General features: G+C 43.9%; 1 protein-coding gene and 1 long non-coding RNA gene across 3 annotated transcripts in view; one reads left to right on the forward strand and one right to left on the reverse strand.

Annotated features, from left to right (window-relative positions):
• Positions 1–10,181: 10,181 nt before the first annotated feature.
• LOC138761836 (uncharacterized) lies at positions 10,182–13,294 on the reverse strand. The gene is made up of 2 exons (XR_011356541.1): positions 12,913–13,294; positions 10,182–10,436 (listed from the first exon to the last, which is right to left on the reverse strand). It is a non-coding gene; the product is annotated as an uncharacterized lncRNA (long non-coding RNA).
• Positions 12,756–20,521, forward strand: part of LOC138761835 (nuclear envelope integral membrane protein 1a-like) — a 35,027-nt gene continuing 27,261 nt past the window's right edge. Inside the window, exon 1 of one of the 2 annotated variants that reach the window (XM_069934656.1) lies at positions 12,756–12,980. In XM_069934656.1, the coding sequence (XP_069790757.1) occupies positions 12,875–12,980 (106 nt within the window). In that variant the 5' untranslated portion in view covers positions 12,756–12,874. Of the gene's footprint in view, positions 12,981–13,196; positions 13,623–20,521 lie in introns of those variants that run through there. The other variant, XM_069934657.1, reaches the window with a different exon arrangement.

A 20,521-nucleotide genomic window follows, 5' to 3' on the forward strand; every position in this document is an offset into this window, starting at 1 on the left:
AGTAAGGATTGGTAAGAACAGCCCCTCCACAATCCCCATCAGTACCAGAGCACCACAGGGTGGCATTCTTAGCCCCCTGCTCTACTCACTTTACACCTATGACTGTGTAGCTCAGTGCAACAGTAACACCATCTACAAATTTGCTGATACTATCATGGTTGTGGGTTGTATAATGAAAGGGCATGAGTCAGCATATAGGAGAGGGATTGAAAACTTGGCTGAATGGTGCACCAACAACAACCTTGCACTCAATGTCACCAAAACCAAGGAGCTGACTTTTAATTCCAGGAAGGCAAAGCCAGATGTATACGATCCAATGATCATTGGGGAGCAGAGATGGAGAGGGTGAGCAAATATAAGTACTTGGGAGTCACTATCTCGGAGGATCATTCCTGGACCCAACACATTAGAAATGAAGAAAGCACATCAATGCCTTTACTTCCTCAGGAGATTGCAGAGATTTGGTATTACATCAAAACCCTGGAAAAATGCAACAGATATGTGATGGAAAATGTGCTGATGGGCTGCATCATGATCTGGTATGGGGACAGCAATACCCCTGAGCGTAAAGCCCTCCAAAAGGTAATGGACACAGCCCAGAACATCATAGGTTAAACCATCCCCACTATCAAGAACATCTACAAGGAACGCTGCAATCAGAGGGCAGCAGCAGTTGTCAATAGGTGCTTTCAAACTGCCTTGTAAAATGGGGTTAACCGGGCAATTTGCCCAGTTAGCGTCCCACTCACAAGGCAGCTTGAAAGGGTCTGACCCAGTCAGCATCATTCAAAGTCAACCAGGTCCCTGCCCTACCTCGAAGGTAGTCAGGGAACCCAGTTAAACTTACCCAGGATGTGTTGTCCGGTGGCTTGAATAGCAAAATGGCCAACCTGGTTATTCCTGTGATGTCAGTGCTTATGCTGAAGTGTCTGCTGTGATCGGGGGGTGGGGGTAGAAGGGGATGCTGCCAGGGCCTGGGGTGGAGAAGTGGAGCAGTGAGAGGTCGCTGCCACGAGGGCAGGAGAAGGATCGCTGCTGCGGGGGAAAGAGGGGTCTGATGCCATGGGGGAAGAGGGGTCGGTTACCACAGGGGCTGAGGAATCAGCTGCCACGGGTTGGGGAGGGGAGGAAGCACAATTGATGGTGGAAGGGAGACTGACAGCTGGTGGGGGGATGGGGGAGACTAGTTTGCGTGATGTGTCGCTTACCTCGTCATCGCGGGGGCTAGATCCCCCTTAAATCACCAGGTTGGTGATTTACCAGGGCTATCCCCCCCTCAGCTTAAAAGGTGCTGGAGGCACCTTTGCCCCACTTATCGCACCTGGGTCCCAGGAGGGCTACCCAGGTGCTGCAATTTAAAAGCACCTAATGATCCACACCATCTAGCACAAGCTCTGTTCTCACTGCTGCCATCAGGAAAGAGGTATAGGTGCCACAAGACTCACACAGTCAGGTTCAGGAACAACTACTGCCCCTTCACAACAAACTCAATCAGGGACTCATTTAAGGACTCTTACTTCTGCATTTTATATATTATTTTAAATTTTTTCTATTTCACAGTTTTTTTACATTTGTTATATGTTTACAGTTCTTTATTTGTTTACATGCATATGTTATGTGAAGGTTTTTTTTGTATTACCAGTAATTGGTAATTCTGCCTCACCTGCAAGAAAAAGAATCTCAGGGTTGTATGTGTTGTCATGTATGTAGTCTGATAATAAATCTTAAATCTGAATCAGAACTGTACCAATCTTAATCTCAGATGTAATTGTACTTTTACCTATTATTTGTGGTGTGTGGGGGATGTTAAAACATGAGAATTGTGTGAAAATGTTAAGTTGAAATAAGGGATCATCCTTGATCTTACAGGATGCCCCAAGGCCTAACAGGATGAACAATTTCACTTTAGGCCTATTGGTTCTGTTATAATATTCACTACTCTTCTAGTTGACAGTATTGATTTGTGGACATATAGTATTAGAATTGGATTAAGAAACAAAGGCTAAAAGGCTGTGAGAAAACCTCTGGAATTTGAGATTAATTCAACAGCTCTTTCAAAGAAATGAGCAAGTGAAATGGTCTCCAGTACTGTCTAACTTGATTCTATATCAAATCGTTTCAGTAGCCTTTTCAATGATCCAATCTATCATTATTATACTCAATCCACGAAATAGGAAATATGTGGAGCACCTAATGTTCAGAACATTCTTTTTATATCAACAGAAAAAATAGAAGGAAGAGAAAGCCTGAGGGGCTCCAAAGCTGACTTGCCATTCACAATGCTTTGGCTCAATTATACCTCAAGCCCTACAATTAAACTTCAGGAAGAATGGGCAACCTTGCACACAAAAGCAGGGGCAAGTAAACCCACACAGACAGAAATTGATGACCAAAAGTTTAATATCCTGACATGCCATGGGAGAAGCAAGGGCTGTGTAAAGGTACAAAGTGTGTATGTGTGTGTGTGTGTGTGTGTGTGTGTGTGTGTGACTTTTTTTTCCGATATCCACATCTATTTTGCATTCCAGTCATAAATACAAGTTCTATGTTCAAAGCCACTGGAAATGCTAATAGTCAGAAGCTGTTGAGCTAAAAATCATTTGAAGAGCACTTTAGCTAACTGAAAACAGGTCATCTAAAATTTGGAATCCTTCTGTATACCTGAATGACTTATTTGTTTACATTTGACATTTCATGTCTATTTGTAGTTAATTTGTTTCCACTGAAGAGACACAAATGGGGACTTTTTAAAGTTTTCAATTTTCCCACCTGAAGGATAATTCTGTTGTTTAATGTGTAGTATAATTGAAACTGCTTTCTAAGTGAAACTCTATGGTAAATGTAACCCCGTTGTAATGAAATAAAACTCAAAATTGTGCCTTTTTTTTACACAGACACCAGGTGGAGAGATTGGAGATCATTGAATTCCTGTTCACTCAGGACAGGAATGAAGCAGGGAGGAATGGAAACTGTGTTAGGTCAAAGGGGGAACTTACAAGACTTTATTATAAGAGGTCTTGACTATGATGGAACAGTACTTTGCAGGCAACCTGGTCAGTGTTCAGCATGCATCAGAATGGGGCATCAAGACAAAGACTATGGAAGGGCCTGTAGCCTAGATAAAAGCTCTCACACGACTGGAGGGAGAACAAACTCTTTTATCAGCTTTCAACGACGCGTAGGGTCACTAGTAGGCTTCAGAGGGGTTCTGGGTTTGGCGGGAAACCAGGGTTATATATGGGTAAACGGGAGTGGAGCCGGGAGGTGGGGCCAGTCATTAATACAGCACTCTCCCAGTGAATCCCAGTTCACTGCATTCACCCCCTTCCTGTAGAATTAAGGGTCTGTGGATGAAGAGAACATGGGATCGATCAGAAGCCAACAGAAGACAGAAAAAAATATATAGTACATACACTATTTACAAATTTAGGCAGTCCGTGGGTCTGGAGATCTTGGTGGAGCGCTTAGCACTGGGGGGCCTTGAGATCCTTGGGTCTCCTGGTCCCCCTGTGATGGAGTAGTGGGCTGGGGCTCCATCTTGACGATGGAGGGGGAGTTCACTCTCCTCCTGAGCCTGATTCCCTGAGGCCCTGAGTGGGGGTGGAGAGAAAGAGCTCGGTAGTTAGTGGGGCACATGAGGTAATGGACCCTCTGTTCCAGTGGGTGCCAGGTCCCTGATGGAGACAGTATCCTCCCTGCCCTCCAGGTACTCTATATGGACATACGTGGGATTGGCATGAAGCAGTTTCATCTTTTTCACCAGGGGGTCAGTCTTGCTTCTCCTCACATGCTTCTTAAGAAGGACCGGACCAGGACTAGTGAGCCAGGCTGGAAGTGTAGTCCCCAATGCCGAACTTCTGTTGAACATGAACAGTAGCTCGTGAGGAGTAGCATTGGTCGCAGTACAGAGTAGCGAATGAATGGAGTGGAGCGAAATGTGGAGGACATCCTGCCAGCGCAAGTCTGGAAGGCCTTTTTGCTTCAGGACAAGTTTGATAACCTTCCAGATCGTGGCATTCTCTTTTTCAACCTGCCTGTTCCCCCAGGAGTTGTAACTGGTAGTCCTACTGGACATGATGCCCTCACCAGCAGGTAATGACGCAGCTCGTTGCACACGAAGGCTGAGCCCCGGTCGCTATGAATATAGCCAGGATACCCAAACAGGGTGAAAATAGAGTCTAAAGCCTTCATAATCGATGAGACGGACGCGCCTGAGCACGGAATGGCAAACGAGAAGCTGGAGTACTCATCGATGACCGAGAGAAAGATGTTCCCATTGGTGGAGGAGAGAGGCCCCTTAAAATCGATGCTGAGCTGTTCGAAGGGCCTGGAAGATTTAATCAGGTACGCTTTTGCAGGGCGATAAAAGTGCGGCTTGCACTTCACGCAGACTTGGCAAGACCTGGTCATTTCCCTGACATCTTCCATTGAGTAGGGCAAATTGCGGGACTTGACAAAATGAGCCATGCAGGTGAACCTTGGATGGCAGAGGTCATTATATATGGTCCACAGTTGGGCGGTGTGTGCAGAGGCACAGCATCCCCTGGACAAGGCATCTCGAGTGTTGTCAAGGGTTCCTGGCCGATAGGCGATGTCATAATTGTAGGTGGAGAGTTCGATCCACCACCTAGCAATTTTGTCATTCTTGATTTTGTCCCTCTTGATGTTGCTGAACATGAATAAGACAGAGCGCTGGTCAGTGAGGAGTGTAAATCTTTTACTAGCAGGTAGTGCCTCCAATGCCTTAGGCTTCTATAATGGCCTGAGCCTCTTTTTCCACTGATGGTTTCCGGAGCTCGTGGCCTTGTAACGTCCATGAAAAAGGCAACCAGCCAGGGATACGTCCAAAGCACCACTTTCCACTTGGAAAGGTACATTCTTGTTCGTCTGGGCTTCGGCCAAGAGGGGGATAGTAGTGACCTTTAAGAGTGGGTGAACCTTGTCGGCTAATTGAGGGACCCACTGGGCATAATATGAGAAAATCCCCAGGCATCTCCTCAAAGCCTTTGTGGTCCCAGGGAGGGGGAAGCTCTAACAGGGGGCGGATCCTATTGGGATCGGGGCCAATGACGCCATTCTCCACCACGTAGCCAAGGATAGCCAGTCATGTAGTCCTGAATACAGACTTGTTGGAATTATAAGTGAGATTGAGTGCTCTCAACGCATGGAGAAAGCTCTGGAGATTGGCATCATGGTCTTCCATGATGTGGTCACAGATGGTGACATTATCGAGGTAGGGGAAGGTAGCCTTCAACCCGTACTCGTCCACCATTCTGTCTATCTTCCGCTGGAAGATAGACACCCCATTGGTAATGCCGAAAGGGACCCTCCGGATCTGATAGAGTCGACCGTTAGCCTCAAATGCCATGTACGGGCGGTCCTCGGAATGGATTGGCAGCTGGTGATCGGCAGCTTTCAAGTTGATGGTCGAATAGACCCGATATTGCGTGATATTGTTCACCATATCTGAAATGTGAGGAAGGAGGTATGCGTCCAGGAGTATGTATCGGTTAATAGTTTGCCTATAGTCAATTACTAGCCTAGATTTGTTTTCCCTCTTTACAACCACCACTTGTGCTCTCCATGGGCTCATGCTGGGCTTGATGATTCCCCGCCTCCAACAGCCACTGGGTCTCCGTCTTTATGAACTCCCTCTCTGCCATGCTGTACCTCCTGCTCTTGGTGGTGATGGACAGACAGGTTTGGAAATAGAGGGGGAGGGTTGATGTTCAGCATGGAGAGGCTGCAAGTGGGTCCTGATTTTGAAGGCCCTCCATTCCGAACCATTACCAGGGGCAGGGGACCATAAGACTTCAAGGTTATGCTTTTAAGGTGACACAGAAAGTCGAGACATAACAGTACTGGAGCACACAACTCATCCAAAATATACAGACGAAATTTACAAAATTCCCCTCCCTCGAACGATAAATGAAGTATACAATGTTTTTGTACACGCACCGAATAGGACTGAGACACGAAGAAGATTCGATAATTAGAAGGATACATTTTTAAGTTATACTTTCGTACAGTCCGTGAATCTATAAAACTTTCTGAGTAGCCCGTGTCGATTAGACAATTGTTAGAATGTCTGTTTACCTTCACCATTACCATAGAGTTACTAAGCTGGTGAGGTCTGTTCTGGTAGAGGACCAGAGATGCCAGTTCGCCTGAGATGCCTTATTCCTTGCTCGAGTAGCCCCCTTCGTCCTGAGTCGACCTGTGCAGGTAAGATGACGCCGACCTTGTGGTGCAGCAAGATGGCTGTCCTCCTTCCTCCCCCGATGATGATAGCGCCAAATTTGAATTTGGGCTGGAGCAAGATGGCCACCGAGCCTTTTTGCGGCGTTTCCGAAGGCAGCAGGTTGTGCAGCAGGCGATCTCGGGTGCGTTCGGGGAAAATGGCTTGGGGCTGGAATTTGATCCAGGAGCGGTGCAGGCCATGGATTTCCCTGGACCTCCCTTTGCACGGCAGACCCTCACCCAATGTCTCTTCCTTCTGCAGCTGGAGCACGCCGAATCTTTAGTAGGGCAACAGGCTCGGTGGTGTTGACCTTTTCCACAGAAAAAGCACTCCCTGGCGCGGGAAGTAGCAGCCATTAGAGCAGGGGCAGACATAGCAGGAACAGCCGGTCCTTGGAGGTGCTCAGTTGAGAGCACGGGTTTGCTAGCTTCAAGATCGTCGTTTTCAAGCCTGGCCTGTTCCAGTGATTTGGCCAGTTCGACATGACGAGCAAGGTCCTTCTTCCCTGACTCAAGTAGTTGCTGCCTCATGTACCTCGAGCAGGAGTCTGCGTCCAGAGTGTCCCAGATCTGCTAGTCTTCTTGGATGCAGCCCGAAGCTGCTTCATACCTGCACTTCTTAGCAAGTGTCCGCAGATCCAGCAGGTAGTCATCGATTGACTCTCCGGGCCATTGGCGATGTAGAGCAAGCTGGTGCCTCACTAGGATCTCGTTCGGGGCCTTCATGTAGTGAGTCTTCAGCACCTTGATGGTAGCTTCTGGCAGTCTCTGACAACTGCGTACCCCTTCATTCCTACCCTGAAGATGAGCACCGACCTCCGGACTTCATCTGTGTGGAAGATGTCCCTGGTCACGTTCAGGTAGACTTGGAAGCAGTCTAGCCAATATGCCCACTCCTCAGCCGCTGGGCTTGAGTAATGCCTCCATCCTTGTTTTAAAAGTTAATAAAACTGTAGCGTAGATAAAATCTCTCACACGACTGGAGGGAGAACAAAGGGGTTCACTAGTAGGTTTCAAAGGGTTCTGGGTTGAGGCGGGAAACCAGGGTTATATATAGGCAAATGGGGGTGGAGCCTGGAGGCGGGGCCATCATCAATACAGCACTCTTCTAGTGAATCCCAGTTCACTGTAGGGCCCCAGACATTGTGCCTCATTATGTTGACCTTGAGATAACCCCATATTTGTGGAAGCAGCTGAGAAAAAGAGGAAGGGTTTGAAGTGTAAACTTTCAGATCGAGGTTACTGTAATTGCTCAGCCTCAAGCTGAGGTACCACCACAGAATTAAAAAAAACTCTGGTCTTTTGCTATTTATTAAAACCCCAGTCCAATGCAGTGGAATCTTGTTTGGGGATTTCAACTTGCTGCGCAAATGCAAAGGTCCACAGAAACTGGGCTGTCAGTGGCCAAGAGCTGGCAGTACCCCACAAAACTCCTGGCTGTCAGACACTTTGATCTCGTGCAGCATGAGATGTGATGATTCAAAACACATATGGGGGCAGGCTGTACAATGCACTGCAAATGGCTCTACTTTTATGATAGTATGCAACAAAAGGTCTTTGGCAAAATTAAATAATGAATGACAAGAATTGCTCTTTAAGTATTCCCTATGGCATAGGTGCTCTGTGATTAGTAAGGGATTGCTTAAGGTGGTATGTGGGTGGAAAGAAAAAGTTTGAAAACCACTGTTTTAATTGCACTTAATTGTTATGTGCATGGTTTCATAATTCCAAAGTAAATTAATGGGCCAGTGACAATTTTTCTCAAGCAAAATATTTCAGTAACAATTGGGTCGAGAGCAGTGATTCTCAACTTTCCCGTCCCACTCACACGCCATCTTAAGCAATCCCTTACTGATCACAGAGCACCAATGACATAGGGATTACTTAAAGTGGCATGTGAGTGGAAAGAAAAAGGTTGAGACCCACTGCATTAGGAGCAAGAAGATATCCCTGAGAAGCATAGGGCTGTCAGATATTTTCCTGCTCTTCCTTATGGATTCTGACACATTGCCAGCTGGAAACATAACAATGTACCCTTCCAGCAGGTCTGAACCCATCCAGCTCCACAAAGCCAAGTGCAACTCAGACGTAAGCCGTCATGTCTGGAAATTTTCTTCAGCTTAATGGTTCAGGTGAACCCTGTCAGCTTCTTCCATTCACTTTGTCTAAGACCATCTTAACAGAGGACTTAAGAGTCCAGGAGGCTATGTCTGTGGCCTTTTTGTTGTACAGACCAGTAAAGAAGAATCTGTAGATCATCGATATATCTGCCTGCAAGGATACGACTGAGTTGTCCTCTTCCTTAAGCAGTGGGTCACAAAGCTCCACCTGTGAGCTTTTCAGAAGTCTCATCCTGCTCCCCTGAGCAGACATGGAAGATGATTTTGGAGGTTTCAAAGTGAAATAGCAAGACTTGCTGGCTCTTTGCCTCTCAGAGTTCCTCCCTGATATCCACCCCGGAGTGCAGAAGGAAAAGATTCTCCACGTTTCCGTCAGAATCTTCTTTATCTCTCACTGAAGCTGCTTGACACACTGAGTTCCTTAACAGACTATTTTTGGCTTCAAATTCCATCATCTGCAATCTCCTGTGTGGCTCCCTCAGCCTATATCCTGCTTTCTGAACCCTTTGAAGACAAAGAGTATTTTGTCATTCTTGTTTGCTTCCCTTGTGTACTGGGCATTCAAAGATGGGCTTCTAGGTTTTTCAAACTGTTTCACCTCCCTTTAGCTCTCCTGAATTAGAGATCAAGATATTGAATTATTTCCGTAAATGCACTCAGAATTTGCATCGTTGTCTACTTATGATACCAATAAGGCCAACTCAGCCGTCAATTAAGGGGAGCATAAAACAAGAATGGCATTGATTAAGCCCTTAAAAGTCTACATGAGGAAAAGGAAGTACATTCTTTAACGCTTAACTAAATGTACAGGGCTATGAGGAGAGAAACTTGTCTATGTACTATATGCAAATCAATTAAAATTTGCTGTAGTATTGCTTAAAAGCAATTTCATTGGTACACTTAGGTAATATAATCAAAAAAACTAAAGAACAAGAACAATAGAACAATGACATTTACAAACAAGCATGCTCATGACCTACTTAATCATGACAAAGTAAATCAGGTAACGATTTCAGATCCTTGGAGAAGATGGACCTGCTCCATTTTGGGAAGGCTCCAACCAGACTCACAACAAAACAATGTAAAATACTGGGAATGTTGCAAATATACACTCACAAGCAAACAACATCTTCCTCTGTCCACACCCATTACAGAAAGCAATGGTAATTGCACAGAGAAGAAAAATAATTTACCACTGAAGATCATGGGGTGGGGGGAGGCATGGTTTATACAGGATTGAGGACAAATTGCACCCCTCCCATTATCAAGCAGCATGTCCCCAAAATGTGGAAAGTCCTGAATGTATGAGAAGAAATCTTTCCCTGAAGTTAATCCCAAGAACATCAGTCTCCATGTCTGGTATATTTCATTCCCCGTGATTTTATATACAAATCAAGAGTCCTTACTTTTGGATAAAACAAGAGCATCATGAAATTCAAGGTCACAATGCTTCTGCTTTTGATCCATTAGCACTCTTAGAAGTACCTTGATGTTGCTACAATTTTCAAAAACAGGAAATGAGACAGGGAGAAAGAAAATGAAAACAGAATGAGCAGGAGGAGTGGAAGGAAGATGTGGAAGAGAAAACCGGGTGTGTGGGAGTGTGTTGGGAGGAGGTTGTGAAACCACTTTGTCTATGTAAATACCTTGCCCTAATATGTTCAAGCCTGGCTAGCTTGTGACTTCTCCCCTTTAACCCCCATAAAGGCTGTCATGCCACGACCCTGTCCCCAGTTCGAGGCCGGGTCAGTGTGAGCCAGCAACTCAAGAGATGCTGTCCATCTTGAGCTAATAAAAGCCTTCAGTTCCAGTACTTCAGTCTTTTGGTTAATTGATCATGCATCGATTTTATTAGATAGATTTTTGCTTCAATGGAACATGGACAAGTATCTGAAATCACCTGGAAATCGATCCAAGAGAACCTGAAGAAGCCAACAAATTCGCTCTATGGCATCACTGCTTTGAAAGTTTCCTTTCACCCTCTGCAGATACGATCCAGGACGACGAAGGTAAGTTCCACCTACTGCTCTTGTATATTGCGCACAGGGTGTACCAAATGGACAGAGACTGCCGAACCTATGGAGACAGCATGGACATCTTAAAAGACAAGGTACAGATGAACAAAGTCTATGCGCGCCACATACTCCATTCACACAGGCAGTGACCCAGGGAGACATTCAACGACTTTATCAGGGCCCTGCAGGAGGTTGTAAGGGACTGTAACTGCCAAGCTGTGAGTGTCTATCTTCCAAAGGAAAATGGATCGGATGGTGGATGAACACAGGTTGCAGGCCACTTTCTCATATCTTGACAATGTTACTAGAAGGCAGTACTACTGGCATTAAAGTCCAAGGGCCTCCCCATCCCCCACTGGCAAGAAGTCCTCCCAGAGGCCCTCCATGCTATCCGGTCCCTCCTGTGTATGGCCACCAACAAAACACCTCACAAGAGACTCTTTACATTCCCCAGAAGATCAACATCTGGAACGACCCTATCTACCTGGTTGACATCCCCCAGGGCAACCATAAGTCCAACCCACTAGTCGAGAGGGTCCAGTTGCTCCACGCCAACCCACAGTATGCCTATATGGCATTCCCGGACAGATGAGAGAACACAGTATCCATTCGGGACCTGGCATGTACAGGAGCATCTGGACCCCCCCACCCCTCCATTCCTTCAGCAGACAGTCAGGTACCCTCCCCCTCCCCAGCTCTCCAGGGCCCCAGGTTCATATCCCCACCTCCTCAGCCAACCCACCAGTTGGTATATACGTGCCCAACCCGTTGGCCCAGCCAAGGACCCCGACTGTGCCAGGAAGGAACAGCCGCAAGCGACGGAGGCCACCACATCATTGGAGGTACATCAGTCACAATGCCAAAGGAGGCCATCGGACAGACTGAACTTATGAAGGCACCTGACTGCAGCACATCCCCACCGAGACTTCTTTTAAAAGAGGGGGTGAATATGATGAAACCACTTTGTTTATGTAAATACCTTGACCGTATATGTTTGACCCTGCTCTCATTGACTCCCCTTTATCCCCCATAAAGGCTGTCATGCCATGACCCTGCCCCCAGATCAAGTCTGGGTCAGTGTGAGCCAGCAACTCAAGAGATGCTATCTCCAGTTAATAAAAGCCTTCAGTTCCAGTACTTCAGTCTTTTGGTTAATTGATTGTGCATTAATCGGTTCATGCTGTCTTGAGGTAAAGGTGGATAAATCCTGGGCCCTGACAGGATATTCCTTTGGACCTTGAAGGAGGCTAATTTGAAAATTGCATGGGCTCTTGCAAAGGTGTTTAAAATATCCTCAGCCACGGATGAGGAACTGGAGGATTGGAGGAACATTAATGTTGCATCATTGTTTAAGAAAGTCTCTAAAAATAATCCAGGTAATTACAGGCCAATGAGCCTGACATCAGTAGTGGGTAAATTAATAGAAGGTATTTCAAGAGACCAGATATATACAGTAAGTACTTGGATAGGTGATAATTGATTTGGGATAGTCCACATGGCTTTGCAAGATAGATCATGTCCAATCTTAGAGAGTTTTTCCAAGGTTCCTAGGAAAATTGATGAAGGAAAGGCAGTGGATGTTGTCCACATGGATGTTAGTTAAGGTCCCAGAGGGGAGGTTGATCAAGAAGGTACAGCCGCTAAGTACCCAGGATGAGGCAGTAAATTAGACATTGGCTTTCCAGGAGAAGCCAGAAAGCGGTAGTAGATGATAGCCTTGCTGACTGAAGGTGTGTGACAGGTCATGTACCTCAGGGTGGGATCAGTGCTAGATTCATTGTTGTTTGTCATCTATAATCAATGATTTGGATGATAATGTGGTAATTTGGATAGGGGATGTGATGGACAACAAGGAAGGGTTTCAAAGTTTTCAGTCAGATCTGGAACAGCTGTACAAATGGGCTGCAATATAGCAGAGGCGCAGGACTTTAAGAGAACAAACCAGGAAAGGTCTTACCCAGTAAATGGTAAGGCACTGAGGACTGCAATAGAACAGTGGGATGTAGGAATTCAGATACATACCTGGAAAGTGGCATCACAAATAGATAGGGTTACATTTTTTTAAATTATGAAATATTTAAGGGCAATAACAGGGGGAACTTCTCTGGAAGGGTGGTGAGAGTGTGGATGGGCTGCCAGCAGAATTTGGTGGATTTCAGCATTTGAGGAACATTTGGAGAAGTACATGGATGAGAGAAGTGCACGGAGGGCTATGAATCAGAGGACGGGACGGGAGAGACTAGATGGGATGAAGGGCCTGTTTCGGGACTGGTGTTCTCTGGGTGAGAGAAATGGGACTCGGGAGAGGAGGTGCAAGGGGGAAATGGGGGGTGAAGCGTGAGGGGAGGAAGTGAGGGAGGACATAAAGGGGGCGAAGGAGCCTGACTAGACTGCGGAAGAGTGGGGCTCGTCAGTGTGCGCGCCCGCCGCGCAGTGCAAGCTGCAGCACGCTCCCTGCCCAGTCCCCTGGCGGCGCCGCTCCACCGCGACGCGGGTGCAATGCGGCGGCTCACGCGGCAGCTCGGCAGCACCCTCACCGTCCTCCTGTGCAGTGCGGTCGCCCGCGGCCAGGCCGGCGCGGAAGGAGAAGCCAAACTCCTCCCAGGTAAATCGCCCGGCTTCTGTTCGTGACGAGGAACACGCTGGGGTGGTGGGGGCCTTGAGGGCCACAGGAGGCCGTGTTGGCGCACCGGTCTCTGCAGAGCAGCAGCCTGGGTGTCCTCCCCAAATACCCTCCCCGGTCCATGCACGCGGCTGCTCCACACTCCACACTGTGCTCATGTCTCCGGGAAACATGGAAGGGCTCAGTCCTGGTGCTGTGATCCTTATTGGAAAGTCATTCTGCAAACAGGGATGGGTGCAAGAAAGAGGAACTTGGTTGCTTTGTGAGCTTTTTCCCTTTTGATCCCATCCTCAGCCACACTCTTTTTGTGTTCGTCTTTTCTCTCTCTCTCTCTTAGAATATATGAAAATGGGGCCCCCCTCAAGATATAATATTTATTGCTAAAGTCAAAGTGTTTGTGTGGATTGGTTCTGCTTTTGCATCAGGGTTTTTTCCTTCTAAGTTGTGACATTACACTTGTACAGTGGTGTCTTAAAAAAGCAGCCTCTCTCCTCAAAGACCCCCACCACTTCACTCTGCTACATGAGCCTGAAGACCAGCACTCAGTGGCACAAGGACAGCTTCTTCCCCACTGCCATCAGATTCCGGAATAATCAATGAACCAAAGTCACTGCCTTAGTTTTCGTGAGCTGTTATTATTATTTTTATTCTATTTTGTATATTAATGTTGTAAGATGGTTATAATGTGAATGTTTGCACTAAACACCAAATTTCATGACTTGTTCACGACAATAAATTCTGATTCTGCGGGTTATATTGTGAGAAGTGCCTTCGCGTTCACAAAATGTGCTCGAGACAAAAGTTGAGAACAAAGAACATTTATTTATATTTACAACATTGCAAGGTTGGATACTCTCCCCTTTCCTCGGGAAAGTACACCGAGGGCGGGAATCTTCTTTGTTTTTATACATTTTTCAATTCACCTCCCCTTACATTTTTCTTACATTTATCCTTCTTGGATTGGTTTGGCACTTTTCCCTATTCGCCTGGCTCTTGACTGACTCCGACTTTCTCCTATCCCGTACTCACACTTCCTTTCCCCACCCCCTATTAAACAAGCCCTTTGTGTGTACGTGCATATTTCTATATCTGCTTAAATTCCTCTGTTATCTTGTCTCTACTTTTTCATGCGCCATTTTACACAAAGAACATTTTAGCCATTTCCTTGCTTTTTCTACCTTCTATAATTGTTTCTAAGTTCCATTAAAATAGTAACTGTTTCTAAACTCCTACAATATTTAACATTCATAGTGGTGTGTAAAGAGCACAATTAAGGATAGGATGGCAGTGGAAAAAAAAGATAAATTTGGTCTGAGCAGGAACATCATGATATTGTTATAGGGTTCATTCAGGAGCATGTTGGCTGGAGGGAATAACTGTCTGTTGGTCCATGCTTTCGCGCTCTTGATGGGAGGAGAGAGTATGTTTGCAGTGTGGTGGGTGCTGCAATATGTTGGCAGTGTTCCTTGGCAGCGAAAGATGTGGAAGGAGTTACCAAAGGGGAGGGAGGCTTTCATAATGTTCTGAGCAGCATTTACTACCTTCTGTAGTTTCTTCCAATCTTGAGCAGAGCACCTCCTGTACCACAGTGTGATATAGTAAAATTACAGAAAAATACATTCTTCCAGTTAAGAAGGGCTCAGGCTTGAATAATCAGTTATATATCTTTAGCTCCTATGGACGCTGCAGGACCTGCAGCATTTCTGTTTTTACTGTAATCACAGTGTATACAGACTTCTGTGTTTTACTCTACACTGATATATCCAGCAAGTATGCCTGCTGTGGTGCACCTGTAGAATCTTGAGGGACAGCAGGGATATGCTGAAATACCTTGGTCTTCTAAGAAGTAGAGATGTTGGTGTGCTTTCTTGACCATCATTTCAATGTGTTTGTCTCAGGTTGGGACTCTGGAAATCATTATTCCCAAGAACTTGAAACTATCTACTTTTTTTAACCTTAGGACCACCTGATATTATTGATTACCTCCTTTGTCTTATTGACCTTGAGAGAGAAGCTGATATCTTGAGACCTTACCACTAGACTTCCAATCTTTTTCCTGTATTCTGTCTCATCATCACCTGGGCAACCACAGTGGTGGAGTTGGCAAATTTGAAGATGGGGTTGGAACAATATTTAGCTGTACAGTCACACATAGAGGAGATTGTAGGAGGCAGAGTACACATCCTTGAGGCATGCTGGCATTCATTGTGATTGAGGTGTGATGTTATCCATTTTCACAGTCTGTGTCATGTAGACAGAAAGACAGGGATCCAGTTGCAGAGGAGAGCACTGAGGCTTAGATCCTGAAGTTTGAGAATATGTTCACTAGGGACAATGGTATTGAAGACAGAATTGTAATCATTGAGCAGTTATCTAACACAAGTGACACTGGCATCCTGATGTTCCAGGGCTGAGAGGAGAGTTAGGGAGATGGCATCTGCCATATATCTGTTTGGCTGGTTGGGAAATTGAAGTAGGTGAAGACCTGCTGGTAGTCTAGTTGATATGGGGCTTCATTAGCCTTTCAAAACACTCCATGGTGGATGTTAAATCTTCTGGTAGTAATTTCAGCCCATTGTGCTATAATAATGGCCTTTGTGAAACAAGTGTAGTCTGTGGCCTGATTTAGGAATAGATTAAAGATCTCAATGAATACATCTGCCAGTTGATCTGCTCAGGCTCTCCGGACACTTCTTGGGTCTCTGTCTGGGCCATTGCTTTTTGTGGATTCAGCTGCTGGAAGGCCATCCTAACTTCAGCAGCAGTGAGCATGGGTGCGCCATCACTTGTAGTAGCTGATGTGGTTGTCACCCTCCTGCTGGTTCCCTGTTTGAAACAAGCAAAGAACACGTTCATCTTATCAGAGAATGTTGCTCTGTTGCATTCTATGCTGCTTTGTTTTCTATTCAGTGATGGTATGCATGCCTTGCTTTAGTCTCTTTGGTCTTGAACTTGGTGTAATACCATCTCTTGGCTTCTCTGATGGTCTTGCAGAGCTTGAACTTGTGGGGGACCAGTTCTCCTGAACTGTATGCCTCTAATCTGTCCTTCAGTAGTGAGTTGACTTCCTGGTTGATCTATGGTTTCTGATTGGGGTATACCTTTACCGTATTCTTGGTCACATAATCTTCAAAACACTTGCTGGTGAAGGTGATGATGGAGGTAGTGTAATCATAAAGGCTGTTTGCTGAATCCTTAATTATGGACCAGTCTACTAGCCCAGAGTAGATATAATAGGATAATCATCTAGTTCTTTGGACCATTATTGAATGACGTTCACTTTTGTGTCCTCGTTCCTCAGCTTATGTTTGCACACAGATAGCATCAGTACAATCCGATGATCTGCCTGGCTGATGTGTGAGTGCGGGATGGAATGGTAGGCATTCTTTATGATGTGCAGTATTGGTCCAGGGTGTTGTGTGGCAGGAGACATTCAGGTAGAACTCAGGTAAGATGCTGTTGAGTGTGGTGTAGGTTAAGTCCCCAGCAATAATGAATGTGGCCTCGGGATGGTTATTGCTGAAGGTGAATAGTTCATCTAGTACTGGCTTCATGTTCATCTCAGTTAGTATGTACTCTGCACTCAATATAACTGATGTTAATTCTCTGGCAAGTAGTTGGCGTGGTACTTCAAGATTAATTATGGTAGGTCCGGGGTGCAGGACCGCGCCAGGACCACTGCGTCTGAGCATGATGTTGTTGAGGAAGCAGACATCTCAATCTTTTGCTTTTCCTGATGCTGTGCAGTGTATCCAGTGAACTGAGAAGCTTTCTGGTTGTACTGCATAGCTAGTTAAGGTTGAAACACTGAATTTTCTCTATCTTTGGAAAATAATGATTCTCCTTTTGCTATTTTTTACATAATTAATTGTATCTTCAAAGCTTGAAATTTGCACATTTCAGATTTCAATCTATTTGTTCATGTACTTTTGACCTTGTTCTCTGATACTGATGGTACTGGCGGGTGTACGCTCTGATCAGTTTCTTGAGTCTGATAATTGCTGATTTAAGTGCAAGTAATTGCATGGTATGGCAATGTATTTTGAAGGTGGAAGGTTTTTTTACACATTTAATAGATGTTCAGCAACATCTGTCTTGTTGGAATTGGCCAAAGCCTAGCAACTTTTCCTAATTCAGCACTCTGCTCTAGTTACTGAAAGTTCGTAAGGAAAAAAAAATACAGTCCAACAATCTGAATGTTTTGCAGCAAATTGGGAAAATGTTTACTCTATAGATGACCACAATATTTAAATTAATGATATTTTTCAAGCTGACATTATTAAAGCTTTATCTTTTAAAAAAAAATGAAAGCACAGAAAGAACCTATAAGGTTCTTCATGCAAATCTGAGATGTTTTAAAAAAAATAAAATATCTTAAATAGGACGATGGGGGTTTTATGAGGCTGAGCTCACAATATGGAGGTTCTAAAGGCTTGGAATCCATTGATCCCTTTTGCTTCAACCCAAGAATCAGAAAATCATTTTTATTTTGTTCACTCAGAAGTGTGAAAAATATCAATCTGTACAGCATTTTTGAGTTCCAGGTGAGGAGAAATAGGGGAGGTGGACAATGACATCAACTTATTTAAATATGATTGGGTGGTGTGGGCATGGAAAACAGATAAAAGGAGATTGAGATTTCTCTTCCATCTGGATGATGCAGATTTGAAATTAAATTAATTATAAAAATGCCAAAAAGGCCACCAATACCAGAAAGCTAAAATAAAAAGAGAAAGTGCTGGAAACGCTTAGCAGGTGGAATCTGTGGATAGAGAAACAGTTTAAGCATTAGGGCCAGAACTGGGAAATGGAATATTAAGAGAGTTTTAAGTTGCAGGAAGAGGAATGGATTGGGCAAAGAGAATCTCTGTTATATATTCAGACCAGGGTTGCTGCGTGAATGGGTTTCACTATGCAGTTACTGGGGTGACAGAAGCATGAAGTGTTGTAAATTACACGTCAGGATGTTGTAATGAAGGGGGAGAAAAATACTGTCCAATGTCACAGGTGAATATTTAACTTTTTGTCTTTGACCTTTGACCTGAAATATTAACATTTTTCATAGATACTGCTTGACCTGCTGAGGATTTCCAGCATGTTTTTGTTTTAGCGTGAAGAAAATGAAGTTTTGTGCGAATGCACTCTGGACTAATTGAATACCTTAGTATATTTAAACCTTAATGTAGGAAGCCTTCATTCTGGGGCAGCACGGTTAGTGTAGCAGTTAGCATGACATTGTTACAGCGCCAGCGACCGGGGTTTGAATCCAGTGCTGTCTGTAAGGAGTTTGTGCATTCTCCCCATATCTACGTGGGTTTTCTCCAGGTGTTCTGGTTTCCTCCCATCATTCAAAAATGTACCGGGGCTGTAGGTCTTCCTTTTACATTTTCAGTGTTTTTATTAACATTGAAATTTCACATCCAAAAATACAGAATACATACGGATAGATGTTCAAAAAGATACATTACACTTAAATCATATCATTACATCCAAGGTACCTCACATTTTAATCAAACAGATAATATTGTTGTTATATTAAAAAAAGGAAAATCTAAACCAACGACCAAGAAAGAAGCTATTTGGCCAAAAAAAGAAAGACAGAATTCTTAACAGAGTGATAAATTACCTCATTAGTCAACATTACATAAAAGTAATTCAAAAAGGGTCTCCAAAGTGTTTGAAATTTTAAATTCAAATCAGAAATTGAGCATCTAATCTTCTCTAAATTTAAACATGACATGAAGTCACGTAGCCATTGAGCTTGATTAGGTGGAGTAATGTCCCTCCATCTGAGCAACACTGCCCACCTGGCCATAAGAGAAATAAAAGCTCATACATATAGCTCAGACGTTAATGTTATGTCACTCTCCATCAATACCAAATAAAGCAGTTAAGGAATTTGGTTTAAAATTAACTTTTTTAAAAGTGCAGAGTAAGTTTGAAATACTGCAATCTAATGTTTCTCAACTTTCTGGCATCTCCAGAGATATGATTTAATGAAGCATCTCCATTGTTGCATTTATCACAATGAGGAGATACATCCACATAAAAATGAGATGGTTTGACTTGTGAACCCTATGAACTACTTTAAATTGTAGGAGAGAGTGGTGGGTGCATAAAGAAGAGTTATTAACCATTTTTAAAATATGTAACCAGTTTCTTCAGGAATTCAAAGCTGTAGGTTCTGTTCCCAGGCCTTTTTATCTGAGGGAGCCTCTCATTCCCAACAACATATCATAAATGTTAGATTATTAGAAAGATTAAAAATTACATCAGTTAAATTCTTATCAGTCCTCTTAGAAAATATATGTAATTGAGATCGTTTAAAAAAAAAAAATCTCTAATCTGTAGATGACAACAAAAATGAGTATTTGGTAGACAGTATTTGAAAGTTGCTCAAAGGAAGAGAGACTTCCCTCGACAAATAAATCTTTAAAACATTTAATGCCCAATCTATACCATTCTTTTAAAAAAAAAGTTACATCAATCATAAAAGGTTTAAAGAAATAATTTTTTAAAAAGGACTAAAGAGAGAAAATCACATTAAACCAAAATGTTTTCTAAATTGTATCTAGATACTCAAAGTATATTTAGCCACCAGATTATTAGTTAATTTATTTAGTGATATAGGATCCAAGAAGAGAAATGAGAGAAAATTTTGTGACAGAATTATATTCCAGAGATATCCACATAGGGCCAGTCTTCACAGTTATTATAATATAGCCAAAACATAAGGTTTCGTATATAGACTGCCCAATAATAAAACCTAAAGTTTGATAAAGCAAACCTCCATTTTTTAAAAAGATTTTGTAAATGGACTTTATTTAGTTGAGGATGTTTATTCTATATTCAAGAAGATAAGATTAAGTCAAGGGAATTAAAAAAAAGACTTGGATGTGGCGGCGCACTCTCTCGTGGCGAACCGGCCCCGGTTGTACCGTTGCGTGGTGGGGCAGCCATGAGAAGATGGTGCCATCAGGCGTTCTCCCTGCCTCGTGCTTGCAGCCCAGCGCATGCCTTGGGCAGCCGTTATGACATCACCGTGCATGCAGTGGTCGAGCTCACGCTGCCCTTAAAGGGGCGCTTGCGGGATTTGAATAAAACAGTCGTTGCAGACATCCAACGTGGTGGCTGTGATGTTTCTTCAGCGTAACTTGCACTACTTAGGAATAAAAACAGGTAAAGCCTGAAAAAGGTATAAAAAATTTATTAAAATTAATATATTACCTAAATTTTTATTCCTTTTTCAGGCTTTACCTGTTTTTATTCCATATGAATATATTACCTAGAGTTGATTCGAACAACCAATGATAAAGAAAGGGGGCGACCAATTTGATGACACCCCTCTCACGTATTTGATTAAGATGATAAAATTTTCTCTGAATCAGTTTTTGATGGTTTTTAGTAATTGTTAAACCTAAATAGGTTAATTGATTTCTTACAATTTTAAAAGGAAGGTGTAGTTGGTGCTACCGCTCGAGGGCTTATGCTCAAAGAAGAGACACACACTACAGGAGAGAATT

Source organism: Narcine bancroftii, chromosome 4 (genome assembly GCF_036971445.1).
Source record: "Narcine bancroftii isolate sNarBan1 chromosome 4, sNarBan1.hap1, whole genome shotgun sequence".
Lineage (NCBI taxonomy): Eukaryota > Metazoa > Chordata > Chondrichthyes > Torpediniformes > Narcinidae > Narcine > Narcine bancroftii.